This window comes from Puma concolor, chromosome D1 (assembly GCF_028749965.1).
Source record: "Puma concolor isolate L17-30 chromosome D1, mPumCon1.1.hap2, whole genome shotgun sequence".
Classification (NCBI taxonomy): domain Eukaryota; kingdom Metazoa; phylum Chordata; class Mammalia; order Carnivora; family Felidae; genus Puma; species Puma concolor.
The window spans coordinates 1,535,066-1,562,789 of record NC_141676.1 but is presented as its reverse complement, the minus strand read 5'-3'; the positions used below and the strand labels follow the sequence as shown (position 1 = coordinate 1,562,789).

At 66.5% G+C, this 27,724-nt stretch overlaps 1 protein-coding gene across 9 annotated transcripts in view; it reads right to left on the bottom strand.

Moving 5' to 3' along the window:
- Positions 1–17,557, bottom strand: part of KCNQ1 (potassium voltage-gated channel subfamily Q member 1) — a 320,333-nt gene extending 302,776 nt beyond the window's left edge. For 4 of the 9 annotated variants that reach the window (XM_086676593.1, XM_086676585.1, XM_086676586.1 and 1 more), the window contains exon 1: positions 17,038–17,556. In XM_086676593.1, coding sequence (XP_086532719.1) covers positions 17,038–17,417 — 380 coding nt within the window. In that variant the 5' untranslated portion in view covers positions 17,418–17,556. Of the gene's footprint in view, positions 1–17,037 lie in introns of all 9 variants that reach the window. The other 5 variants (XM_086676587.1, XM_086676589.1, XM_086676588.1 and 2 more) reach the window with 3 other exon arrangements.
- Positions 17,558–27,724: the final 10,167 nt, after the last annotated feature.

The following is a 27,724-nucleotide window of genomic DNA, read 5'->3' as shown; positions in this document are numbered from 1 at the left end:
CCCGTGTCCAAGAGCCACTTCCTGAGGCCGTATCTGCCTTCCCGTGGCTCCTCAGCTGACCCTCGTGGCCACACCACATCCTCTGCGAGAGCACCCTGGCCCTGCTGACCCAGGCCGAGGGGTGGGAACAGGCAGAGCAGACACGGGGCCAGCCCTGACCTCTCCAGGGTACCCACCTCCTGCCGGGCACTGGGGCGCCACAGGGGTACCCACAGCTCAGCCCCACCCCCGGGAGCCATGGGGGGACGAACCCACCGGCCCTGCAGGGGCCTCCCCACCCCCACCCCCCAGGATACCCATTCCGCAGGCCCGCTGACCGACCCTGCCTGCCTCTCAGGCCCCTGAGGAGGCCCCCCTCCTGCCTCTATCTGAAGCGTCCCACTCAAGCCCAGCCTCCCGTGAGAGCCCACCTCGGGCTCCTGTACCCCTGAGCACCCTGCATACGCACAGGGCCCCAACTAGGTCTTGCTCAGGGCCCCGCGACCGGGCCCTGGCCCCGGGGTTGGGGGCGGGGCAGGTCCCCGGGCAGGCGGGCAGTGAACAGTGCGGGAACAGGGTGATCCCACCCCCCACCCCCCCACCCCCCGTGACCTGTCCAGAACACGTGGGCGGGGCCCCTCGGCCCCCTGAGCCTTGCAGACCACGGAGCCTAATCTCAGCAGGCCCCCTGGTCTCCGCCTGGCAGACTGGGCGCAGAAGGTGTAGGCGGGCCGTGGGGCCCGGGGCAGGATGCGTGGGGTATCGGCATGGGTCCTCGGGGGCCCCCTGCCTGCTGGGCACTCCCGGACACAGGCCCGTCCCCCAGCGTGGACAGATGAGTTGGGCCCCACGTGGCACGAAACCATAGACACAGAACACCAGCAAGGAAGGGGGCAGGGCTGGGAGGACAAGGCCCAGGCGGGCAGGGCCGGCTCCAGGCACATACCCAAGTCCCACCCCAGGGCTGGGACCCCCTGGAGGCTTCAGAATGGGCCAACGACCGGGGGCATCAACCCTGTAAGACCGGGGGGGGTCTGACCTGGATGTCGCTGGGTCCTGAGCTAGGCACGGTGCAGGGGCCACTCAGCCTTTGGTCAGCGGTCCCCACGGGCCAAGAGCTCCCGAACGGCCGCATCTCGCCCCTTCCCTCTTCTCCCGGGAGCACCAGGGGCCTCTCCTGGGGTGGCGGCACCCACAGAAGGCAGTAGCCCCACCGGCCTCGGAGAACCAGGGGAACAGGCCGCCGGCTCAGCTGACTGCCCTGGGCCCGTCCTCCCAGCTGACCACGGCCTTCCCCCTGACGGTAGCCGCTGTGCCCAGCAGGGCCACCCACAGGGGCAGCCGGGGCCAGGCTGGGGCTTCTCCCCGCCAGGTGCTCTCACGGCCTGAGGGTGCTCACCTCTTCCACCATCACCACCCACCCCCCCCCCCCGCCCACTTACTGCCCAAGCCCAGGTTCTCAACCCCACGCTCTGCCCCCCCAGGGACATTGGGCAACGTTTGGAGAAGGTTCTATTGCCACAACTCGGAGGCAGACACTAACGGCGTGTGGTGGGCACCGAGGCCACAGGGGGGCTGACACCACAGCCCACAGCAGCCCCCCAACCCCAGGACCGTCTGGAGCAAACGTCAACAGTGCGGAGGTGGGGGAGCCCTGTCCCCTAAACGGAAAACGATCGCGATCGCTGTCTCCAGATAAGACAGCTGAGGCCTCGAGGTCACGCAAGCCCCGGGCCAGAGGGCTGCCGGGGCTGGGGCGCAGGGCCCCCCCGGGCCCCCCACTCCCGAGGGCAGGAAGCCTCTCTCCCCACGCCCACCTGGCAGGAGCCCCTGGGCAACGCTGACCGGCATTCCTGCGGCCCAGCCGCAGGGGACATCTGACAGCAGTAAGGTCCCCAAAGGACTTTCTGGCTCCTGGGGACCCCATCTCCCCGGGCAAGGCCAGCACCCCCGAGGCCAGGCAGGCGTCCGTGACGCCATCGTCACTCCCACTCCAGGACAAGCAAGAGCCGAGCAGGGAGGCCCCAACCACCACACGGGCAACACTGGCCAGACCTTCAGCCCTTTGCAGACAGCAGCCCCAGGACCGGGAAGGAAGACCCCAGCCCTCCGTCTCCTCCATGACTCTCACCTGGTGAGCCCTCCTCCTGCAAGCAGGAAGGGCACCAGGGAACCACGGGGTACGGAGGGGGCGCTGGGGCGGGAGGGAGGGTGCTCCCCACCAGCAGGCGGCAGGAGGCCCCTTCTCCAACCTGGCCTGGGTTCCCCAGGCCGCCGTGTGGGGCAGCACGGCCACAGCGGTCCTCCATCTCCTTAACAAGGAAGGTCACTGTCCAGGCTTGCAGGTGATTTGGCCTGAGCAGACACCTCTGGAAAAGTCAAATGCATTCCTGATGGCCTGGGGCACCTCTAGACGGCTGGTGTCGGTGCCCTCCCCGCCTTCCCACCGGGAGACAAGCCGAGGCAGTCACCGGCTCCCCCAAGGACGAGTCAGGTTACAAGGCAGGCATGTGCCACCAGGAACCATCCAGATCCAGACCTGCTCGGCAGCGCTCAGCCCCTGCCATGGCATGCCAGGCCGACAATGACCTTCCCAGCTTCCGGGAGGCACAGCTGGTGAGGAGCTAGGCTGTGCCGTCCTTCCAGGGACCACCCAGGCTCCGGACCCGATGGCACGCTGTCCCGACCCACACGATAAGCATCAGGGGTGCATGTTGGTCTCTGCCCCACAGCCACCCCCCTCCCAAAGCCTCTCCCCAGTTCAGACGCCACCGGCTGGGAAGTTCCCCAGAGGAGCACAGCACTGGGAGGCAGATCGCTGAGCCGGCAGGTCTCCTGCATCTCTGTCCCCACCGTCCTGCCCCGCCCCCCTGGCAGGCTGGGCCAGTCTCCCCAAGAAGAGGCTGGGCACCCGCCAAGAGTGTCCCTGGCTCAGTCTGAGCTACCCTGGGGACATCCAGGTGGGAGGGCGAGGTCTCCCCCGGCCTGGGGAGGGACTCCAGTCGGGGCCCAACACCCAGCATGCCCCCAGCCCACGGCCCCCCGGGGACCGCTTGTCCAGCGCCCGCGCCGTGAACAGGACCAGAGCGAGGGGCTGGCGTGGGGTAAGACGCTGTGCAGAACAAGTCAGGGGGACGCCGGACAGAGTCACGTGATGGGGTCCGATGCCAGCCTGCCACCCTCCAGCTGTGTGACGCTGAGTAGTGTCTGTGCCCTCTCAGGCCGTGACCCGCTTTGATGGCCAGCAGAGGAGACAGGTGCCCACCCCCACCCCCGACTGGCCAGGCAGTCTCAGGCCCTGTGGCTGGACACACGGCAACCTCCAACCCCCCCACCATCACGGTGTCCTACCCCGAGCCCTGGGCCTCACAGGTCTGTCCCATAGGGAAGGGCCACAGCGCTGGCCATGAGCCTGCCATCCAGGCCCCCTTTCCCTCCCCCCGCCATGGAGCCGGCTCCCTTCATCTCTGGGCACAACCCCCCCCGCCCCCAGCCCAGACGGGTGTCCAACCTCCATGTCGAGCCCACCTGCGAGGGGTCAGCCAGACTGTCCTTTCACTCAGCAGGAAGCCCACTCCAGACCTGGGCTGAGCAGGGCCCCCAACATGGGCCGTGGGCTTCCGACCCCACGAGAGGGGTTGGGGCCCCCTCTGCAGCAGCCCGGCCCGCCCCATCCAACTGCCAACCCCCCAGGCTCCCCAAAGGCAGGACCCAGGCCTGTCTGGGGCCCAATCGGCAGGCGACGCTCCGTGCTCACCAGTGCACGGCCCCAGGTCACCCTCCTGGCCCCGTATCTTGCTCAACCTGACCCGGGAGAGCCAGAAAACACTCCGGGGGCCTTCTCGCTGCCTGTATTTTAAACAACCTACAATGTTTTCAAAGTAGAAAATTCGCCGAAGCAGACCTGGACCCAGGATCCACGCCCAGCGTGGCCACGAGGAACCCCTCACGATCCACCCACGCAGCCGTGCCCGCCATCTGCTGTCGAGAGGGCACCGCCTTCCCGCCTGGGTCGAGCCCAGGCCACGTTCTACTTGTTGCAAGGTGTCCTGCCCCTGCCCTACCCAGACTCGGTCCATCCTGCTGCAGAGACGGGGCCCGTTGTCCCAGGCCCGCCTTTGATAGACCAGCTCTAGTGCCCAGCAAGGAGGCCCCGGGACACAGGGCCCCTCGGTGCCGGCTCCCGTGTTCCCTGTGACGGGTTTGCCGAGCAATTCCTGGGCACATGGCCGCCCGTGGGGAAGGACGCCTGCAGCCGCTGAGTGGCAGCCGGGCACCCACGGACCCCTCCCAGACAACGTCCTGGGGTCTCAGGAAGCAGGGAGGCCCCTGCTCTGAGCCTTGGGTCTTTCAAACCCGGTTCAGACCTCGGCTGGCCGCTCCCGGAGCTCCGAGTGCCTGCGCTGTCTGGGCATGGGGTGGGGGAGTGGGGACAAAGACTGCCACCCCACACCCCACCCCTGCCCCAGAAGAGGCTGGAAAGGCCTGTGGATGCTCCGGGCGCCCGGCAGAGGCCTGATAAGAGCGGGGAGGCGGGGCCTACCCCTGGGGACAAGGCCAACCAGCCTGCAGAGCCCCCAGCCTGCCCATCCCCCTTCATGCCAAGGGCAGCCAGAACATTCCAGGGCTGCCCGGGAGGTGCTGCGTCTCCAGGGAGCTGCACGCCAGGACCTTGAGTGGGCCCCGATCCAGGGGGAAACACAGGGACTCACCTTCAGGGACCGCAGGGGCTTTTCAGAGCCCCCCATTTCGTCCCCTGCCCGGTGAGGAATGATGGGCCCTCCAGGGACACAGGGAGGTCAACTGGTCACCCAAGGGCACACAGCCGGTCAGGGATGAGCCAAGAGCAGACAATGTCAGGACTCCCCACTGGGGTCACATGCAAACCGGGGCCTCCTGGAATCTGCCCCACTCCCCACATCTCCTAAGGCCCCCTGCCCTCTGCTCTCCCGCCCCTGCCCCCAAAGCCCCCTGCCCTCTGCTCTCCTGCCCCCGCCCCCTCCTCAGCAGCTGGAGAGGCTCAGACCAGGTCGGGACCCTCACTGCAAAGACGCTGCGTGGCTGCTGGACACACTGGGAAGAAACACGACCCCTGGGCAGGCCTCGGTGTCCCCTCCACCTCTGGGTGCCTCTGACCACTGCAGCCGCCGCTCCACAAGCAGGGGCCACCCTCCCACCGGCCCTACTCGCCCCCTTGCCCTCGGGCCACCCTGAGCCATGTGGTTCTCGGGTGGGGTCACTGGGTCCTAAGCCCCGCGACACCCAGGGCACGGATGGTCGCGTGCGTGAGCGCTGGCTCACCGCTGGTAACAGGGGGCCTTCGCGGGACCTGATGGGGCTGTGACAGCGGCCTCCCCGATCAGAGCTGATTCTGCTCTGAGGAAGAGGAAGCAGGAAGTACGTTCTAGAAACTGAGGCCTTTGCAGGGAGCTCCATGGCAGGTGCTCAGCTCACGATGAGGCCAGTCAGAGGGAGGAGGCAAGTCAGGACTCAGCACCAGAGATCACAGCCCAACACTGACCCCACCGACCACCCACACACATGCACGGTGCCAGTGGCCCCAGGGACAGCTGCCCACCCACACGCCCATTTATCTGGAACCTGGGCCACCAGCTGGCTTCCCGTGGCTCCCACAGCAACGTCCCCAAAAACAGCCACGGGCCCAGGGGTCGTGAAGGGGCCGTGGAGCTCGTGTCCTCCCAGGACCAAGGACGTTCTACCACCTTCCGCGTCCTGGACCGTGGCTAGAGTGGCCCAGGACGGCCGACGGGGCATCAATCTACCCCAACCACAGTGGGCACAAGGCTGGCCAAGGCCACATCCACCTACAGACCCTCTCAGGACAGCAGACGCCCACACCTGTCTGTCCATTTGTACATCCGTCTGCCCAGACATCCATTCACCCACCCGTCCGCCCATCTGTCCAGCCGCCCACCGTCTCTCCGTCTGTCCGTCCCTGGATTCACCCTCCCATCCCTCAGCGGCCCCCGCTCCTTGCTGGGCCCCGCACCCGGGCTTACCCCACGGCAGGTGCGCCCTCACATCAGGAGGGTTGTGAGCACTTGTGCCCCAGAGCTGAGAGCTCAGACAGGGGCCGGCGGGTTGGAGCAACAGGGGGCCGGCCTGCCGCCGTGAGGGACACTGCACGGCACATCAGACTGTCACGTGCTCGCACACCAGCCGCGTGCCTCTCTCCTGCCCCCCCCCCCCCCCCGCGTTCTAAGCACGGGGGACACCGTGCTAAGCACAGGCTGTCTAAGGACAGCGACTCAGCCCTGGTGCGGACATCTGAGCATTTCCCCCGCTCGTTTGCAACCGGCCTCGAATCTCCCACGTGCTTCCCAGCCTGTGAACATCTGCGCTCCGAACAGCGAACAGCGGTATGATACGCGCCCCCTCACACCGCAGACCACCCACCCACCCACCCACCCCCGCAGTCCCAGGTGCAGAGACGCCCTCCGGGAGGCGCTCTGGGAGACCACCGCGCCCGGCGCTGCAGGGCGTGAGAGCCTCAGGGATCGCCTTAAACGTGAACCGCAGGCTAATTCCGCGTCCAAACAGTCTGCAACCTGTTGAGACAGAAAGTCCCGAGCACTGCAGAAAGACGCTGCGGCCTGTACGGAGGGGACACACGTCTGCCGTCCAGCACCCGCACACCCAGGGGGCAGACGGGGCGTCGCGGGGACAGCATGGAGGACGGGGGGAGGGCGCCGTGTGCCATCTGGGACCTGTCAACATTGTGATACGTGAGCCAGGCAGGACACGGGTCTGGGGTTCCGGGGCGAGGCCCAAGCTGGACAGCTCGACAGCCACGAGGGCAGGTGGCCTTTTAGAGACACACATGTGGCCGTGGCCTCCCGTGGCCCTCAGGTGAGCCCGGCCAACTCCGCCTGTGTTCACGGCCCCCACCAACGCCTCCAGCTCACCTGCCCAGACCCCAGAGCCCACCCACCCCAGCACCCCGGGTCTCCCACCACCCTCTCCCCAGTGCACATCTCCAGGAGGCCTGCTCTGACTCCTTGTCACGTGCGTCTCCGTCCCCAGCCCCAGGCCTGCCACGCAAGCCCCTGACATCACGGCAGCAGGCACCACGGTGCAGCTATGAGAGGCCACGAGTCCCTGCCACTGGACAGGAAGGAAGCCTGGGTCTCCCGGCAAACAGCTGAGGGGCCGCAGGGAGTTGGGAGCCGTGTGTGGACGCAGACCTCCTACCCCAGGGACCCCTGGCCCAGGGACGGGAGGGAGCCACTCGCGGAAGGGTCCCAATAGCCCCACACCTTCCCGACGGGGCCGGAGCACCAGGACAGCAGGGGGCTGGGAGCGTCCACGGGAACAGGCACCCGTCCCACTGGAGGGGACGGGGTTTACTCAGGGCCCGGGTGAGGTCACGCGTCGCGGTCCGTCCCTGCACGATCCTCTCCGAAGGGTCCCGTTCCCTCTTATTTCTTGGTCTCTTATTTGTGGACAGAATGGGGCGTCTGGCCTGCAGAGGGTCCCCCCGGTGGGATTTTGCAGGGGCGCCCGTGTTTCATTTATTGTGCTCTTGGGGCCCTGGTGCCTCCACTCGGCTCGCATGTGGACCTAGAGGCTTCGTCCTACTCTCTCACCCGTCTACACTGGCGAGAAAGCGTCACGGGCAGGCACACGTCTGGATCCGTCGCGACGCTCGGTGCCAGACCCACGGCCTCGAGCCCCCGGGCCACCTGCTCAGGCCGCAGGCAGGACCCCGAAGAGGCAGGACCTCACCGGCTCTTGGGTTTCCCCGAGTCACATTCGTCAGGGTACAAGATGACGAGCTGTCTCCACAGGGACCTGCCGGCTTAGCCCCTGACCGGCAGGTGAGCTCCAGGGTGCAAAGTCCTCCTGGTGCATCTCGGTCCGCGCAGCGTCCCCCCGCACCGGCCACGCCTCCAGCGGGGAGCACACCTTCAAGCTGTCACCGCGGCCTGGTGACGCGGCCCTGGTGGCCTCTGATGGCCGTCCTGCTTCCAGCGTGGGCTCCACCACTACCACCCCTGCCCCAGGCCCAGATGGCTGGGATCGTCCAGGGAAGACGGTGCAGAGAGGCCACGCTCTGCGGGCTGGGGGTGCTCACGGCTAAGGGGGCGCTCCTCCCTTCTGGCCCTTTCCAGCAAGCAGAAAAGCATTTTCTTCAACAAAATCACCATGAACACCTGACACTTCAGGTGCGGGCGGGAGGGCTTTCGCTTCACCAACTTACCTTGGGATTCTCCTCCTGCCAGGAGTCTCAGCTCTCGAGGACGCCGACATAATTAACTCCTGTGCTTCACCCGCAGACCCCGTGCGAAGGCCTGGGACTAATCAGGTGAGGGCCATCACAGTGTGCCGGGACACTGAAAATCGCAGAGACGACGTGGTCTCCCGGCCAGGTCTGCACAACAAAGTGCCCACAGAGCTGCGCGGGTTCCGTGGGCCCCTCCTGCTCCCCGGAGGCGCCTTTGTGGAAGCTTTGGGTTGTCCTGCTGCCTTCACTTTTCTAACGTAAAGCAAACACGCGGACGCCTGTGACTCTCCCTCTACTAGGTGCCCAGTGGCTTGTTAGACTTTTACCCTTGGCAATCACTCCCTGAGAGTGTGCGGGGATCACAGGTCCCTTTCCCACACCTGCACGAGGCCCTGCACAGGGCAGACCCGGCCGGTCCCCACCACGGCCGCCGGAAGTTCCGTCCTTTTTTGCTGTGCTGAGGAGCTCTTCAACAGACAGCCTCGCGCGCGCAGATTTTCCGGTTGGGTCGTGTTGGGGGTTTTTGTGGCCAACATTTTTGAGATAGACTCCAGGACGCGGGGTTGCTGGGGCAGGGAGGACACGCACGCACAGCCCCCTCCCCACAGAGCCTAGCATCCGGCAGGCTGTCCTGCCAGACGAGTGCTGTCTGCCTCACCAGCCGCCAGCGAGGCTGTCTACACAGGCTGGCGGGTTCCTGCCTGTCCGATGGGACCTGGCGGTGTCCGTGCCACCCCGACCCCCAGTGGGCTCGTACCGTCTCTCTTAGGACCCCTTGAGCCGTGCTCACCTCTCGCTCACCTTCCGCGGGGTCAGTGGGGTTTTGCTTCTTTGCAGGAGTTCCCTCCCTCCCTACCAGAGAGATCGAGCCTCCGTGATAAGACGCAACCCCTCTCCAGGTTTTGTCCTGTTCTTACGGTGCTGGTGTCGCAGAAGGGTTTTTTCTCACACATGCGCCCTTCGTCTTAACGTGCTAAAGCCGCACAGGAGCCCCCGGGCTGCCTTCGGCCCACGCGGAATCCACCTGCCGCGGCGTGACCCGCGGTCCAGCCTGGCCCTCTTCCTCGGGGCCCTCCCCTCCCCCGCACCGCGTGCTTCCCCCACTGGCCCGACGCGCCGACTAGATTTCCGGCCATGCGTTCACACGCGGTCGAGTCCACACGCGGATTTTCCATTCTGTTCCACTGTCCATCCGCCTGTCCACGTGCTGGTACCGCACCGTCCTAATTACCCGAGCTTTACGGTTTATGATCTGTTGAGCCGTCCTAGCCAAGAACGCAGATGTGACTTTTACAAGGGACCCACTGGAGACGTCATGGAGCAGAAAGTCACCACAAGACCTATCCACATCACACGTTCAAAGCGCGTGGTTCCCCGGGCACCCCCTGAAGCTCTCCTGGGCTCCCCCAGGGGCCCCCTGCTGCACCCCCTGCCATGGGGGACACTTCTGGGAGGCGGGGGCCTGTCCCCCTGGGTCGGGGTTCCTCCTGTTCACCCTCCCATCCTGCCGGTAAAGGCACAGCCCCCCGCGGGACTGGGTGGGGTGGGAGTCCCGGTGTGGCCGGCCGTCTCCGGGGCTGCAGGGAGGGTTCCTGTCCGGCCGGCCTGGCCGTAGTTGCTGTGTTCAGTCTCCCCGTAGACCTCCGTGTGGCACTTGGTGGCAAATCCAGCGGGAAGAGGCAGAGGAGCCACTGTCGGGAGCATCTAAGAGGCGGCCGCCAGGTGTTTTGTGGAGCGGGAGCCTCTACAGCCTGGGGGTGAGGGCCAGAGAGCGTACAGGTGCCCCTGGGCGCGCACCGGGCACGATGCCGGGAAAGGGGCTTCGCCCTGATCGAGGACGTTCACGTGCCACGCACTTCCAGGCGGACGTGGAATAGGCTTCCAGGGGCTGCGTGAGCCAAGGGGCCAGTCCTCAGTTTCCCCATCTGCAAGTGGCTGAACAGTAAAGGCAGGTCCAGAGTCCCGGGTGGGCAGGGGCAGGCCCTCCGACCCAGGGGGGTTGGACGGGCACGCAGATCAGGGGGCCCGTTCAGAGAGTCCTGCCCCGGGCCGGGCCGGCTCCGCAGATCAGGGCGGGTGGCGGCAGGGAGGGGTCAGACACCGGGGCCTCACCCGCCGTCAGGTGCTGCGTGGCCCTGGGCCGTCGCCCCCAGCCGCTCCGGCCCTCGGCCTCCCGCTCCGAGCCCACCCCCAGCCAGGGCTGCCGGGCACAGAGAAGTCCCTGAGGTAAGTGCTCTGAAAAGCACCCCCCACGGCCTCCCACACACCCCGGGGCCCGCAGGGCTCTCGGGCACACCGCTTTCCCAAGCTCAGGAATGCCGCTGGATAAAAATACCCACAGACGGATATCATCAGGCCCGGCCTGTCTGTGGGCTCGGAGCTGCTGGGCAACGGGCCTAGCGCCTCGGCCCAGGCCTCTCGGGGCCCCGGCTGCTGAGGCCGGATGCCAGGTGACCCTGTCATGAGCGCCTGCCCTGCGGGGTGCCAGGAGGGGGAGGACCCGGGCAGCCCCCCTGCCCCCCATCAGCATCACCCACTCAGATCTTCTAACACCCGAGAGCTGCTGAGCCACCGGGGTCCCAGCTCGGGGGTAGAGGTGGCAGAAAGGCAGTCGGCTCCACAGGGAGGAGCGGCCTGCGGTTCTGGGAGGCAGAGCTCTAAGGCAGAGGCCTCTGAAGGCCGGCCACCACCCCCCGACCCAGGGTGGGCAGACCTAGGACGCGCGGACGGTCAGCTCACCGGCCAGTGGCACCTCCAGGCTGGGCCCGGCTCCCACCTGCCCGGGGCCACCGCCCCTCTCCGTCCCCGACGAACGAACGGGTCAACACCACACTCCCCACTGCCCCACGGGGCCTCCGCGGGGCTGCCCGGGCTCCGGCCCAGATCGCAGGAGGCGCTGCGGGCTTTCCAGCCAAACAGCCCTGGGCACGCCTGGCTGTGTGGCCTTGGGCACATCACCTGCCCTCTCTGAGCCCCAGGGCTTGTACCCAGCACCACTCATCGCCTCCACTCCTATGGGGGCAGGGGGCAGGGAGGGGAGCCAGGCCCCTGTGCCCCAGCACGGTCACCACAGCGGGTGCCTACACGGGCTCAGAAAAGGGCCCGCGTCTCCCGGGCTCCACGGCAAAGGACAACCAGCTCAGAGGGCGGGTCCTCTCACAGGTTGGAAGGTCTCACGTAAAGATGGCTCCTGGGGCTCGGGTCACGTAGTGTCCCTGGTGGTCACCGAGCCCCCACACCTGCTGCCAGCCAGGACCACCCTGCCCTCATGGCATCTGGGCTTGCTCACAGCCCCTGGGGAGGCCTCGGGACAGAAAGCGGTGGCCCTCGCTGGTGGAGGAGGTGTGGACGGTCGCCCGAGGTGCCCTGGGGACCCGGGGCCTCCTCCACACTCAGAGGTTTTCCCGCAGAGAGGGAGCCCGGACCCAGCTGACCCTCCAGATCCGTGGGGGTCTGAGCTCAAGGCGTGCAGAAACTCTCACTTCTCCTCCAGCCACAGCAGCCGGGGGCACAGGAGCTTCCAGAAGCTTCTGTGTGGCGTCACCTCAGGGCCCACATGATGCCCCCCCGGGTCCTCGCAGACAGCTGTCCTCGGATACCGTCTCCCGCTTCCCAGCAGCCAGACGTGAGCTCGTCCCGGCCACGTCACCCCTGCCAGAGCACGGGTTCTCGAGCCCCACGCCACGCCACGCCAGCCAAAAGCTGGTTCCGAACGTGGGTCTGAGAAGGGCCAGGGGGCTTCCCCGAGCGGCCACCCCGGCACAGGACCCGTGCGTCTGCGCCTCGCTATCCAGAACGTGCTCCCAGGGCAGCACGGCCTGTCACCAGGGAGCTGGTGAACCAGGACCCTCGGGCCCCACGCCTGCCGGACCACACCTGCCTTCGGCGGCTTCCCCGGGGCACGAGGGCCTGGCCGCTCCCCGTGCGTGCCAGCAAAGAGGCCCAGCACCAGAGCAGTGAACCTGGGAACCGGCTCTTGCAGCAGGAGGGAGATTCCGGGCACTCGAGTCCCCGAGAAGCAGCACACCAGGTGCCCGGCTGGACCCCGGATCCCTGGTGGACGCGACCCTCCAGGCCCTCAGCTGCTTAGCTCCACGTGACCGGTTCCTTGCTCTGCAGCTGCTCTCCGTTTCCTGGACGGCACACAGCAGGGACCTGCCGGCTCCTGGGCCCCAGTCACCCTGACCACGGGCAGTGCAGCCCTGCCGGGCAGGGAGGCACGGGAGTTTCCTGCGGTGGCCGCGACAGAGCACCACGGACGGGGCAGCTTAAACCACAGACAGTCACTGTCCCGTCCCCTGGTCCTGGAGGCCCGAGCCCGAGGTCCAGGCCTGGGCAGGGCCGGGTCCCCCCGAGGCCTCTCTCCTTGTGTGCGAACGGCCGTCCTCTCCCTGTGTCCTCGCGGGGTGGTCCCTCCGTGCGTGTCTGGGTCCCGATCCCCTCTTCTTCCAAGGACCCCGGTCACACGGGATCAGGACCCACCCCGGTGACCCCGTGTCACCTTAACCACCTCTTTAGAGGCCCTCTCTCTAAATACGGCCACATTTGCCGGTCTCGGGGTTCAGGGTGGTGATATGACCTTTGAACCCAAACGAGAGCACCCGTGTGGCCATGCCAGCACTCCTACCACACACAGCCAGGCCCCGGGACCCCGGTGTCCCCACCCCACCGCCCCAGTCACAGGCAGGTTATCCCACGGGCACCCAGCAGCCCCGAGACGCCTCATGTCCATCCTCCCCAGGACGGCCCCCCCAGCCCTCGCCCAGCCCCTGTGACACCCTGTTGCATGTTAAGGTCCAGTGTGTGGGGGCAGCGAGTGCAAAGGGGTCCCTCCTAGAGCACCCCGGCACCCGCAGAGGGACAGGCAGAGCCCACAGGGAGCCACCGACTCGGGGCCAGGCCCAGGAGAACATTCTCTCTCGTCTGAGCAATGCTCCCGGGTGGTGCCAGCAGCCCATTGAGGCCGCCACAGAGAGCGAAGGAACCTGGCAAGGCCGCCCAGCCACGGACGTGCTCAGACGTGAGGCCCCATCCCCGCCCCCTGGCCACGCTCCCTGCATCCCGCGCCCCATGGCCTCCGGACCCCCGGACCTTGGCATGTGCTCGGAGGTCCTTCTGGCCCGGGCTCCAAATTCACCCACCCCTGGACCGTCCCTCTTCTCCTCCCACGTTCCTCGTGGCCTCGAGGAAGGGCCTCCCCGCCTGCCCCCCATCTCGGGCTTGTGGCCTGGGATCCCCAACTAAGCCGGGCCACGACCAGAGGACCAGGCCCCAGAGAAGGAGACACGGGGAAAGGCACTAAAAGGAATTCCCAGCTTCACCAAGCACTGGGGCGGAGGAACGCGTCGGGGAGGCCCAAAGGGGCGGTGGGAAGAGGCCTGACAGCTGTCCTCGGCACCCCGCCCCCCACGCAGCCCAAGAAACCGCCGGGCCGACTTCCAGCACGTCAATGATTAACACACACTCGCCGTGAGGTGTTGCCAGAGCCTCCTTGGGAGCCCAGGAGAGGCAGGGGGACGGGGACAGGAGCGCCCCGCGGAGTCTGAGAGCCAAGACCCCCTCCACGCGCCCTGAGGCCCTCCCTCAAACCTCTCAGCCGCACCTGCTCTCAACGTCAGGGCAGCCGGAGTCGATGCTGCCTGTGGGGGGCGCTGCGCACCTGGCCGGCACCGGGGAGCCACCGTGGTGGGAGGGTAGGAGGCGGGAAGGGACAAGAGTCAGCACACATCACGCTGCAGCTCCCCGAGAGCTGGAGGGGAGAGGGGTGAGGACGAAGGAGGAGGGAAGAGGGGGGAAGAGGGGAGGCGGGGTTCCCCGAGGCTCACCACTCAGGGGAAGGACACGGACCCCCGGGGGTCTACAGAGGGAGGTGGGGGCCCGGCCCAGCACCCAGGGTAGGGTGGCTAGGGGAACCTCTCCCCTGCCCAGCCGGCTCCACTGTGGCCCATCAGCGGGGAGACCGGGACCCCCGCGCCGTCGGCAGACTGGGAGCCGCCACGCGGTGGGGGTACAAAGGGCCTCGGAAGGCCGGGGGGCCAGAGGGCAGGAAGCCCAAGCGGACAGAGTCCTGCTCCCTGACCCCAGCGGCCAGGGAAGGCCGGGGGCACACAGGAAAGGCCGCTCTCCTCGGGGCTGGCCGGAGCAGGGGTTCCCCGAAAAGGGAGGGGCGGGGGGGGACAGGATATCCTGGCTAATTTCCCCAGCTGCCCCCGGAAGAGTGTGCCCAGGCTCGCGGGAACCGCCGGGACAGTGGCTCCCACAGATGGCCGCCCGCCCGCCCGCCCGCCCGGGGCCCTGGCCCTTCGAGGCCAGGAAACCGAGCCCGGCCGCCGTGGCGTTGTCCTGCCCCTGCACGAGCTAGCCCAGCAAGGCCAGGGCTTTCTCGGCCGCCATCTCGGCCACTCCCTCCAGCCGCACCGGGGCCGGAGCGGACGCCGTGGCCCCCTCTCACGGGGCTCCGTCTGGGCTCAGGCCACCCAGCCCCAGGCCCCTGCTGCAATCCCAGCTCAAAGGCCAGGTCCCCTCAAGTCACTGGCCAATTCGGACAGTGACCAGGGCCTGCTGACCTCCTGGAGACACCGGGGGTGACGGAGGCAAGCTTCCCAGGCCCCAGACAAGCCACACGCCCTGCCCGGCCAGGGTCACCTCCAGCCCTGGCCCACGCGGGGGTGGGGAGCCGCAGCGGGGGTCCACACCCCCCCCCCCCAGGGCCACGGCATACCTCCTCCAGGGCAGGGCCCAGAGCAGGAAATGACTGACCCAAGGTCACACAGCCACTCCAGGAGCATCCCTTCCTGGCCCACCCCGTGGGGAAGCCACTCAGCCACCGTCCCCAGCAGCCACCCCTGCCCGCCAGCTCCCGGAGAGGCCGGGCAAAGGCGCTGTGCTGAGCACACTTCCGAGGGCTAAACAATCAGAATCAGGAAGAAAACACAAGTGTAAGCAGAGACTTCCTCTGGGGCGCGGCGAGCCCTCTTCCTCCACACGGCACGGCCAGGGAGCCCGGGGGACGCGCGCCCCCAGGCCTGCATCCCCAGGATGCGCATCGGGGGTCTTCCGGAGGCCCCTAGTCCTGGCAGCACTCCAGGGGCACGGAGCCACTGCCACGCCACCGGGAAGACCCCCGGGCGTGCCTCCCCGCCTTTGCTGGGAGCTGGCACGTGGGGCTCCGGGACGGAGAGGCTGCGGGGCAGGGTTTTCTCCGGGGCCTGGCTGTGGGGTCCGTCCCACCCCTGGGCGCCTCAGGTCAGGGCCAGGAGACAGGCAGCCCGTGGGAACCGTGGCACCCACAGCCGGTGTCTGACTCGTGGGGTCCCTCGGGGTGGAGGCACACGAGCGTTCCCTAAGCCCCAAACAAGCCACTGCTGCAACCACGGGCAGGGCCACCCGCTCTCTCCCACAGACGGGCCACCCACACGGTTCGGGCACCCTCTGACTCTTTGGGAGGTGGGGGCGGGGTGGGGAAGAGGCTCCCATGCCTCTGGGGACACCGTCCCGGAGACCTGTCAGCCGACAAGACCCTCGGTGGGGTCGGCAGCAGCCCAGGTACCACCTGCACTCACAGAGGAGCCGGAGTGCGAAGCTGAGGCTGCCCCACCCCCACCCCCACCCCGCCTCACCTTCCCCACAGGATGCTCCAAGCCAGCCGGAGCCCAGTTCCCGCTGCACCCCTGGGGCCCGAGGGTCTCTCGGCGGGAGAATGAAGGGCCCTGACGCCCGCCCCCCCCCCCCCCCCCCCCCCCGCCAACCAGGTCTCTCCCGGCCACAGGCCAGCCAAGGCTGCTGAGACAGCACCTGTCACTAGAGGGAGGCTAACCCACGTGCCCCCCCGGCAGAGCCCCCCCCCCCCAACCCCCGTGAAGGCTCACGGCCCGAGGCTGGCCGGCTGAACAGCCAGGAAGTAGGACCAGGCAACAGCAGGGGAGGGCTCCAGGCAGGCCGCGAGGAGGGTGGCCCCGAGGAGGGAACTTCATTGTACCCCCACCCCCGAGAAAGGAGGGCCCTGCCCCACACAGGCACGCCACAGCGCGAATCAGAAGCACCTGGCTCACAGCAGGGCCAGGTGCCGCCTGTAGGGCCCTGCGTTCCCCGGTGCCCGGCCTCCTCTGATTGAGGGCTGGAACCCCGGGGAACATTCCCGCCCCGCCCCTCCCCTCCCCGCCCCTCCCCTCCTCCTCCAGGCTGCTTCACCAGCTCGCATCTCTGAAGGCGGTTTGGGCCCTCCCCGCGGCCAGGGGGACCCCTCAGGGACACCCCGATGCCTGTCACCCTGGGAGGCAGCCCTGCACCCCTGGCCGGGAGACCCCCCCCCCCACCACCACACGTGGACTGCCTTGAACTGGGAGGGTCTGAGACGCTGCTGGACCAGCAGGAGTTGGGCCCCTCCCCTCCTGGGGGCTCCGGCATCTTGGGTCCCAGCGACCCGGAGGAATTCTCTCCTCTGCACCCAAGGGCAAGCGCCCCGGCCCGCGGTCTTTCCCAGAAGGATTAACACCTGGACCGTCCTTCCAGGGAGGCACGGAGCCAACTGCTGGGCTCGGGCCACCTCCCCCCCACACGCCTGGGCAGAGCCAGCAGGAAGCTTCCCACCCCACAGGGTCAGACCCACACGTCCCTGAAGTCCAAGGGACGGGCTCCTCAGAGTCGCCGTTTTCCCCGTGAAGCCCTCCCTGCCCTCCCGGCCGCTCTGGGTCGCACGCAGCTGGCACCGTCCCTGCGGCAGCAGGTGGCAGGAGACAGGGGGACCCGCACGCCCCTCCGCAACCCGCGGGGAGCCCCGGTGCCCGCCGGCCGAGGCCCGCGGCGCTACTCACACTGCGAAGTGGTACACGAAGCACTTCCAGCCGGTGGGGCGCTCGAGGAAGTTGTAGACGCGGCCCTGGATGTGGGTGCGCGCGAGGAGCGGGCGGCGCGCGCTGTAGATGGAGACGCGCGGGTCGAGGCTCACGGGCGGCCGCGGGGCAAGGTCGGCGGCGGTCGGGGGCGCGGCCGGGGACGCGAGGGGCGCGGGCCCCGGGGCGCCCGGCGGCGCGATGGGTGCGTAGAGCGCGCCGCCCCCCGGGCCGCCCTCCGCCAGCTCTAACGAGAAGGGACACTTCTTGGCCAGGCCCGTGCTGCCCCGCCGGGAGCCCGGCAGGCGGCCGCAGCCCCAGCGCTTCTTGTCGGGCCTGGGCGGGGAGGAGGCCGCGGCCATGGCCAGGCAGCGCCCGCGGGGGGCCGGGCGGGCGGCGGCACCCGGAGCTGCAGCGAGGGCGGGCGCCTGGGCGCAGTGCGGGCGGCCGCTGCCGCCAGCCCCGCCGCGGGGGACCGCTGCCCGCCCCGCCCGGCCGCGGGGGGCGGGGCCGGAGGGGGTGGCGGCCGAGGGCCGGTCCCCGGGGGAAGGCGCGCCCCGCCCCCCGGCCAGACGCCCCGCCCGGACCGTCGGCGCTCCGGGGTTGCCCCGGCCCCGCGCCTGCAACCGCTCGCCCGCTCGGTCCCTCCCGAGCCGCGCGCCCACCTGTTCCTCCCGCCCTGTGTCATTCACCGGCTCCGCCCGCCCCCTCCCGCGCGCCTCTGCTCTGCCCCCCGTCGCGCCCACGCGCGCGCCCCGCCCCCCACGCCCACCTGCCGCGGGGAAGGCGCTCCCAGCTGAGCCTCGGGAAGGCAGGCGCTGGGCGGCAGGTGCAGCGACCCCGATCGAGCCGGGCGGCCGGGCGGGCCAGTCGGGTGGGGCTCGGGCACCCGCGTTACCGGACAGAGGGTGGGGATACAGAGGTAAAGAGGGGCGCCCTAGGGCACGCCCGGACTGACCCTCTCGGTGCCCGGAGGGCGGCCTGTTAGCTCTTCCTCCAACACTTTGCGCGCCCCCCCTTTGCCCCCCCCCTTTGGCTCTGTGAGTGGAGAAATATGGGTGGGCTCCGTGCCCACCAGGGCCATCGGACCCGGGAGGCAAGCCGGTCAGGACCGCCCAGCGGGAGCCCGGTGGAGGCTGCCGGAAGTGTCTGTCAGGGGTCGTCGGTGGGGTTGACCGCTGGGCAGGTCATGGCAAGGTGTTTTCAAGGGCCGTGCAGGATGGGCGTCTTGTCCTTCTGGCCCTCTGCCCCAGGCTGCGGCTGGACCTGTGGATTTCCCTGGGTGCGGGTGGGTGTCAGGTTGGCAAGGTCCTCCGCACTGCCCCTGGCGTCCGGTTCCCTGCACCCTGGGGTGCAGAAGTGGAGCATTGGGGGAGGAACAGAAAAAAATAGCCTCTCTTGGGACCTTGCCCAGGGCAGACGGATAACTGCCTGCTAGCCATGTCAGGGACAGGTCACTTACAAGACGCCTCCCAGGTCTTCACTGAGCACCCCGGGCTGATTTATTTCATGTACCCCCCCCCCGCCCCCACCAGAAAGCCACCTGTGTTGGTGGATACAGTGCGGTTCTGGCCCTTCGCCCCTGACTCCCCACCCCTGGGTGCTGCCCGCACACAGCCAGCAGTTTGTATTTGCAGAAAAATGAATGAAGTGGGTCCCAGCCTGTGCCGGGCACTTCGGAGACTCCAGGCTGGCACTGGGGAGCCTCTCTGGAAGTACAACGCTTCGGCAGACAGCCAGAGGGAGGCGGAGAGACAGCCACCACGGGGCCCCAGGGGACAGGCCGGGGCACACAGCAGGCACTCAGTCAATCCTTCCTGAATGAACGCGTGAATGAGCAAGCTGCGTCCGCACATCCACATCCCAAGCCGAAGGAGGAAGATGGTCTTTTAATAGTGGAAGAACTGAGGAGGGAGGGCCGTAGAGAAGGAAGGAAAAAAGTGAGTTCGGATCCGTCTCACACACAGCAGACGGGAGTAGAGTTTGAGTGGGCGGAGGCTTAAATATAAACGCTGAAGTGAAGTCACGCGGATCCTGTAGAAACTCTCATTCCGCAAACACCTGTAGGCAGGGAAAACATGTCTAATTGTGCTTAAAATCGAGACGATGCCTGAAATTAGCAAGGTCAAAAAGACAACCGAGCAGCTGGAAGGAGAATTTACGACTCCCATCACAGGCGGAGGATTGATACAGCACCCACTCGTAGAGGACATCTGATGTGGGACAGAGAATGACAGACGGCCTCCGGGAGACGGGAACCCAAGACGGGAAGGGTTCACAGGAAAAGGGGCTCGTGGTCTTTGCACTTAGAGAAAATGACCGACGTCACTCGTGGCAGGAAAAATACAAGCGAAGAGTACATTCTGATGCCCCGTTCACCTATCTGATTGGCGAAAATCCAGACGTCTGACGGGGCCCCCATGCCGCGGGCGAGGAGGCAGGGCTCCCGCACATCGGGAACTGACCCAGAGACCCGGGGCGGGGGTGGGGATGGAAAATGGTGCACACACGGGCCACGCAGCGGTGTGCTGGTTGTATCAGCCAAACACCGGAAACAACGTCCCTCAGTTAGTCGAATGCGATATGGCACCGCCCCACAGTGTCGCCCACGATCGGTGTTTTCACCGGCACGCGAAGGCCCAGGGCACCCAGAGACCACGTTGTTCCTGATAGGAGTATTGTCACTTTGGGATTAGGTATAGGATGTTAAATTCCGGGACTCTGGGTATTAAGAAATAGAAGCATAGCCATCAAGGAAATACGGATCAATCCTTGGATCGGAATCGGGAATCCTGGCATCATCTGCTGTGCCCGTTTATCTGAAGACAAAATTACTTTCGAGCCCGTCCCGCCGAAAAGGTTCAGGAGGGGCCCGTCGGCAGCAGGACAACTTGAGCATGAAAAAGACTCGTGGAGCAAACGACCTCATGGCTTAAACCATTGATTCAGAGCGAGGCTAAAAAAAAAAAAAAAAAATCCTCGCTGAGCCTGTGCTGGTAGCGGGCCCGCTGTTCTGGAACCGAGTACAGAAGGGACGGCGGTGTGTGTATCCCGCCCGCCCTTTTCTGAACCAGACTTCAGGGGCGAGAGGCCCAGGTGCTGGAGGTGTGCCCTGCTCTACTTCCCGATAACGATTGTGCCGGGTCGGGAGTCACTTTGAAGCAGTCGGCAGGGAGGGGTGGGGGTCAGAGTACAGATTAGGCCAAACCGCCTCTGAATTGGCCATTGTTGGGCTGGCCGATGGGCAAGGTCATGACACTACCAAGTTTACTTTTTGTGTACGTTTCCATATTTTTTAAGTTGTAACATGTTGCCACCCAGGCACCCGGGGAGGCTTCCCGGAGGGCCACGTGCTGGCCTGGGGCTGCGGGCCAGACGGCAAGGGGCTGGTGGGCGTGCCCTGAGCCGTGCAGGAGCCTGCTCTGGGGGTCCTGGGCGGTGGCACAGGGACACTGGGGGGCACGGGAGGCTGGCCACGAGGTTGCAGAGAGCTCCCTGCGAGCCCCACCCTGGGGGAGAACCCGGGACCGAGGACCTAGGACCCAGGACCAAAGACCCAGGACCCAGGACCCAGGACTGAGAACTGAGGACCTTCCTTCCGGGGGGCCACAGGCCAGCTGCCGTGGGAGGAGCCTAGGCTCATGGAAGACACTTGGGTAAACTGAGGCTGGTGAAGGGTGGGGTGCGTGGCTGCCACGGGGTCTGTGGCCTAGGGCACGCACCACCAGAGGCTTCCCAGCTGGTGGCCTTCAGCTTGACTTTCACTCCAGCCTCACTGAGCACGGGGCACAGCGTTCACGCAGGGGCCACGAGCTGTGTGCAGGAGGCTCTGCCCTCCCGGGGACTGACGTGAGCGGGCAGTGCAGACGCAGGAGACAGAGCGGCCGGGGAGGGGGAGGGCGGGTTGCTGAGGGGGACCCCCAGAGAAGGTCTAGGGGGGACACATTTACAAAGACCTTTTCCAGGCCCTTCAGCTGATTGGAGAGGTATCTGCATAGAGTGGGCAGTTAGTGCAGAGCGGACAGATGCGGGGTGGGGGAGGGGGGGACAGGGGGGCGCTGCCACGGCTCTGTCTTCCTCAAGCTAACCAGTCTCTCCAAAGAGGGTCCTGTGCTGGCTGGCGCGTTTCCCTGGGGGCGTGGCAGCGGTGCCGGGGAATGTGGCTTTGCCCCGCCCAGCCGCACACTTAGGCTCTTCTCCATCCTGGCCACTGGCGGCTCTGGTCGCACCTGAGCCCTAGACGCTTGCCCCGCACGGACTCCCGTCCGCGCGGGCCGGTGGGCACAGCATCCCCGAGGCAGGGGTCTCCGGCCGCTGGACACCGAGTCGCCTGGGACTCCCAGTGTAGACGCAGACGCAGTGGGTCTAGGGAGGGCCCAGGAATCGGCATTTCGGTGGGTTCCCCGCCCTCCCTGGCAGGGGACACTGAGGACCCCCAAGTTTTGGGCACCGCACTCGGACAGAGGCCAGAGGGGAATCCTTCCTGAGTTGCCCACGTCTGTGTCCCTCGTGGGCCATGTGAACGTCACTCCACAGAGGTGACCGGTTCCCACTGTGTGCCCGGCTTGGCGAGCGAGAGGCCTTGCCTTGGCGGGTCCCAGAGCCGAGCCGGACAGACGGAGCTGGACGCACCGTCAGCACACGGACACCGCGGAGGCAGGAGACGGACGGCCCCCCGCCCTTCTCCTCCACTTGCCGCCTGTGCTCTCTGCCCCTCTCCCTTCCGAGGCGCGAGGCTGGAGCCGTGTGCATGCACGTGTGTACGTGCATGTATGTGCACGCGAGTGTGCAAGCACATTGTGGGGTGCGTGGGCACGCCTATGTGTTCTGCCTGTCTGCGTGCGTGTCTGGCACACACGTGTGCCCGGGCTGTGCTGGACCACGAAGGGACCGGAGATATCCCGTCCGCCCTCCTGGAAGGGCAGCCTGGAAGCAACAACCAGACCTGGTGGGGTCGGAGGAAAGAAGGGCTCAGAAGGGAGACCGGCACGGTCAGAGCTGGGGGCAGGGAGCCCCCCGCAGGCCCATACCTGGACCCCAGCCGGCCGCCCACACGGTCGCTTGCCTGCGGCTGAGCCCTGCCGGCAGAATCAGACGCCCACACTCACCCCTCCCAGCCGGGACACGGAGTCCTGCCTGGCAGCCTGTGGGCGAGCGGGGAGCTCCCCGAGTGTTTTCTGTGGTCCGAGGTCAGGTCACCAGGCTTCACCGCCTTCCCGAGCTCCTCTCCCGCTCCCCGTTCTGGGGCCGGGGCCCAGGGCGGCCACAGGCGGCCGTTCTGCCCGCTCGCTGGGGCTCAGCCACAGTTCTCCTGATGGAGCAAACGTTTCGCATGAGTTTGGGGCCCCGGCACTGGTTTCGTGCTGGGGGTTCAGCTTCAGAAGCGTGTTGTGACTGTACCGCAAGAACCCTGGCCCCCCCCCCCACCGGCTACCCCCCCCCACCAGCCTTCGAGCCTCCTTCCCCTTCAGAGAGGATGTCCTCGGGACCAGCCCCGAGAATCCAAAGTCCCGGTGACGAGGGTCCAAGGCGGCTGGAGCCTGGCGTGGTCTCCCTCGCAGGGGCCCCGGACAGCACTCGCCCTGGGCAGAAAAGTCAGCTTTGGGGTTTGGGGCCAGCGTCCAGCTGGCAGGGCCGTGTAATAATACCTTTGCTGGGAATTTGCACCAACTACTTGCAAAATCGAGATTTGATTTTATGCTAAACCATCCATCCAACCGTTGCAAAGATGTGCGGTCTGGTGCCCTTTGGTGACATCACCCCGAAAACGTGCTCCTCGGGCTCTCGCCCTCATCCTTTGCTTTCCAGTGTGACCTGACAGGGCACAGTCAGGGGCTCTCCGAGCCAGGTCGGGCCCTGGGGGCACCCCCCACTCCCCTCCGCCCACGCCCACTGCACATGGCCTCAGCTGACCCTGCCCCGTCAGCAGGCTGCTGTGTCCCCTCGAGGTTCATGCAGGGCCTGCTCCTGGGGCATCTGGTGAGCTATCAGGCCCCTCCTTGCTGGAGACTCAGGTGGGTGTCCCTGGCCATTTGGAGAATGGAGGGCAGAAAGCCCGGACTAGGTGGTCTGTCCCCAGTCCTCTGAGGCCATGGCAGGCAGTTTCCTGGCCAGGGTCCTTGTCCACTTGGCTAGTGCTGCTGGCTTGGCACTCCAGCCAACAGGCGGGCCCTCTGAAGCTGCCCCTGGGGCCGGTCTTGGAGCCAGAACCAGACTGGGCCTCAGCCAGGAGCGGGGCAGGTGAGCAGGTTCAGGCCACAGACCGGCAGGGAGGCCAGGTGGCAGAGCCAACAGCAAAACGGGATGAATGGAGGAGGGAGAAGCAGGGATGACTCAGTCGCCCAGCCAGTATTTATTGGGCGCCTACTGAGTTCCCAGCCTTGCTTGGCTACGGTGTGGGGGAGACCAGATGAGCGGAAGGCCAGGCCTTGCCCCGGGGCGGGGGGGGGGGGATGGTGATTTTGTCTGTGAGATACACAGACCAAGGGAGAAACCACATGAGAACCTGACACGCTATACACGGTGCCTTGCCCGGCCCCTCCCCTGCTCCCCCCACAGCTGCCCAGCGCCTGTGAAAGAGCCGTTTTCACCAGCCATGTGGGCACCCTGAGGGCTGAGACTGACTCATTCATTCCTGTGAGTCCAGGTGTCCAAGAGAAGGCAGTGAATGCTGAGTGGATGGCCGGAGAGACGAATGGGTGCATGGAGAGGGGGGTGGGTGGACTGAGGAAAGGACAGACGGATGGACTGATGCATGGTGATGGGAGGGTAGATGGACTGAAGGGTTAGTGGAAAAGTGGGCAGGTGGATGGATGGATGGATGGATGGATGGATGGATGGATGGACAGAGAAATGGACGGATAGATGAATGAGTGGATGATGGATGGATGGATGGATGGATGGATGGATGGATGGACAGATAGAGGGATGAGCAGGTAGAGGGATAAATAGATGGATTGATGGACAGAGAAATGGACGGATAGATGAATGAGTGGATGGATGGATGGATGAGTCATGACGGGTGAGTAGATGGATCAGTTAGATGGATGGATAAACAGATAGATGGGTGGTGGGACAGATGGATGGACAGATGGACTGGTGGATGGATGGATGGATGGATGGATAGACAGATGGACGGGTGGATGGATGGGTGGATGGATGGACAGAGAAATGGATGGATAGATGAATGAGTGGATGGATGGTTGGATGGACAGATGGATGGATGGATGGATGGATGGATGGATGGATGAGTCATGACAGGTGGGTTGATGGATCAGTTAGATGGATGCATGAACAGACAGACGGGTGGTGGGACAGATGGATGGACAGATGGACTGGTGGATGGATGGGGGAGGGTAAGCGAATGAATGACAGGCAGATGGACCACCCTTCCTTCAGTCGTTTGCAAAATGTTACCTTCTCAATGGGTCATCCTTCATAGACAGACCTGCTCAAATAAATCCTATAATCACTTTTTCCACAGCTATTTTCGGAGTTTCTTTTACTTTATTTTATCTTATTTTACCTTATCTTATTTTAATGTTTGAGAGAGACAGAGTGAGCCAGCAGGGAGAGGGGCAGAGGGAGACAGAGTCCGAAGCAGACTCCATGCTCGACAGAACCCTGGGATCGAGACCTGAGCCGAAATCAAGAGCTGGACACCCAAGAGCCCCTCTCTCTTTTCTTTAGTTCCGACGTGTCTCATTGTTCATTGTCTGTGTCTCGCCTCACACCCGGCACAGTGCTGACGTGTTTGGTGACAGAAGGGGTGCGGGGTGGTGTGTGGGTGGGAGCACCACGGGGCCAAGAGGCGGGGAGTCCACAGAGGCCCGTGTGTGACAACCCTCGCAGAGCCCGGTGAGGGGGACTGGTTTCTTGGAGGCCACGAGGAAGGATGGGGGCAGCTGAGGACTGGCGGGGCTGTGGTCCTCGGGCCCGATGCCGCATTCCGCAGCTCCAGCTGCCCCTGTAGGACAAGACCTGTGTGGCCGAAGACACCTGGCGGGTGCACAGCACACCCTCTGGTCCCTGGACGCTCACCTCCCTGGGGCCCTGGGGCGCGGGGCGCGGGGGAGGGAGCTCCAGCGATTCCAAGGACGCAGGGCTCTGCTCAGGACACTGTCCCCCACCCCCCACACACATACCACAGCCCACGGGCAGTGGAGTCACGTCTGTGTTTCGCACGGGGACCCGGTTGTTAGGGAGCGTTACCCGGCAGCCCCTGCCCCCTCACGGGGGTGTGTGCACACGTGCGGGACACAGCACCCCTTCCCTGGGCCCAGCCCTCCACACCTCTGCACGGCCGCCTGCTGCGGGAGGCACTCCTTTATTTGCAGGTCCGCCTTTGACCGCCAAGCGCCTTGGAGGGGACGGGTGGGCGTGTCTCCTTCGTGCCGCTCCAGAAAGCCGGGGGAAGAGACCCGGTTCTGCTTCACGGCAGGGTGCGAGTCTGGGCTGCGCCGCACGGGTGGCCCTTAAACCGGGCGTTTGGCCTCCACTGTGGGCACCCGGGTCAGCCCAGGGGCTGCGGTCAGGGGTCCTGGCCCCCAGAGCCTGCCCTGCCCTCTCCTGCTGGGAGCAGCCGGAGGGGGCATCCCTCATGAGCACCAGGGCAGTGACCCTTCCTGTCTGAGGGTCCCTGAGTCGGGGCCTCATGCAGACCCAAGGGAGGCCTGGGGAAGGAGGAGACCCAGGGCCGGGGGGCCCTCTCTGGGTCATGGCTTTTGTGCTACGACACAGAGCAAAGGTGGTGCAGAGGCCGAGAGTCTCCCCGCAGACGAGAGCCGGTGTGGCAGCCAGCACCCCGGGGAGGGCCGCCCCTCTAGGGCCACACCCTCCACCCCTGTGTCCCTCCCGGGCCGTGGCTGTGCCTCCGTGGGTCCTTGGGGTCGGCCTGCTCTGGGGCGGGGTCTGAGGCCTGGGGGGCTGGTCCCCTCCCTGACCTGGTCTCTCCCCCAAAAGCAGGCGTCGTGTGAACCCAATCCCGTCCGGGGCCAACTGTGGTGAGGGTGAGGGAGGCCCACTCGGACGGGTCCCAGGGCCGGCGGGTCCCAGGGCCCTGGGGCGGCCCTCCCCGCACAGAGGGACGCAGCGCTGGTGGGTCCCAGGGCCTGGAGGCGCCCCAGCCTGAGCCGAGCCTGGCCACACCCTGCCTGTCCCAGGCACTAAGACCTGCCAGCTGTCCTGTCTTGGCCCCACGGCGGCTCGCGCCCAGACACAGCCCCGCACGCTCGCTGAGCCCCCCACTCATTCCTTTGTTTCCCGACGGCTTTGGTTCTGAGCCTGGGGTGGGGACGGCGGCGGACTCGGCGGCTGACAGGTCTGACCAGGAAGCAGACCCGAGGCAAACAAGTACGTGACAGGTCACTTCAGAGGGCCAGGCTCCCCGGAGAAGAACACCGGGAAATGTGGGGGAGAGAGACCCCGGGGCAGGACCCAGTGCTGGTCGGGCAGAGGTAGGGGGACAGCAGAAGGGAGGGGGAGGCAGGGAGCAAAGCGGAGTCCGGATGGCTGGAGAGAGGCAGGCGGGGGATGGGCAGGGGTGGGGAGGCGGAGACGAGGGAGGCGGGGGGATGGGCGGGGGCAGGGCAGGGGCCACGGGCGGTCAGGGTTCTACTTCAACCATAGGAGCCATGGAAGGCTGTAGGCAGGAAAGGAGCCTGGCCCGATACGGGGCTGGGGTGGCTGGGGCAGGGTGCCCGGGAGGCAGAGACAGAGGGGCAGGACAGGGACAGGGGACGTGAGGGGCAGACCGTGTGCCCCACGAGCTCGAGGGGCTGGGGAGACCGCCTCACTGTCCATTCCCCCCGACACCGGCAGGACCCCCAGCCGGCCCAGGCCCCAGGCTGGCAGGGTGGGCGTGAGCCCAGGTTGCTCATTCGGAGTTGGGGAGTGGCCCAGCAGACCCCCCCCCTTCTTACCGGGGCCGTAGTCTGACCCGGTGCACGCGGCCGCTCCCCTTCAGAATCTGGCCCACAGGGTCTCAGGCCCGGAGGGCTTGTGGGTTCCACTTACCTGGGGCCCCTTATTTCCTGAGGGACCTCAGAAAGCCCCATCCTCCCTGGGCAGGCCCCCAGCAAGGCTAGGGGATGGGCCCCGGCCGTGATCTGAGCCCTTGTGTGTCCGGGGGCAAAGCTGGCGTCCACTGCCCGGACCTCCTCGGCCATCCCGACTCTGCTCGCGGTCCTGGGGCGCCCTCTGGTGGCTGACGGGTCAGACTGGAGAGGCCTCGGTGGAGGGGGGGGGTGGGGGCAGAGGGCAGGGCCTGGATGCTGTCCCCCACCCGTCCCCCAGCTCAGGGAATGAGTCATCCCTGGATGGCGGTTTGGGGAGGGGGGTCCTGGGGGTCTCTTTGGGGAAGGGGCCTACAGAAGTGTCATCCAGGCTCTGTTCTCAGGTGTGACCCACAAACTCTCAGAAGCCGGGCTTCTCAGGTTCCCATTTTTCAGAGAAACAGAGGCCCAGAGTGGATGGGGAGCCTGACAGATATGCAGGGTGCGAGCCCAGGAGGGGAGGGGCAGTCCCCGGCTGCCGGTCCCCCACGATACGGCTGGGCTGCGCACCCTGGGGTCAGCCACCCCCCTTGTTGGACAGAGAGATCCAGGTGCGTCCGGTGTGACACAGACGGGACTTGCTCCAGGCCCCAGGCCGCCCCCGGGGGCATAGCCCG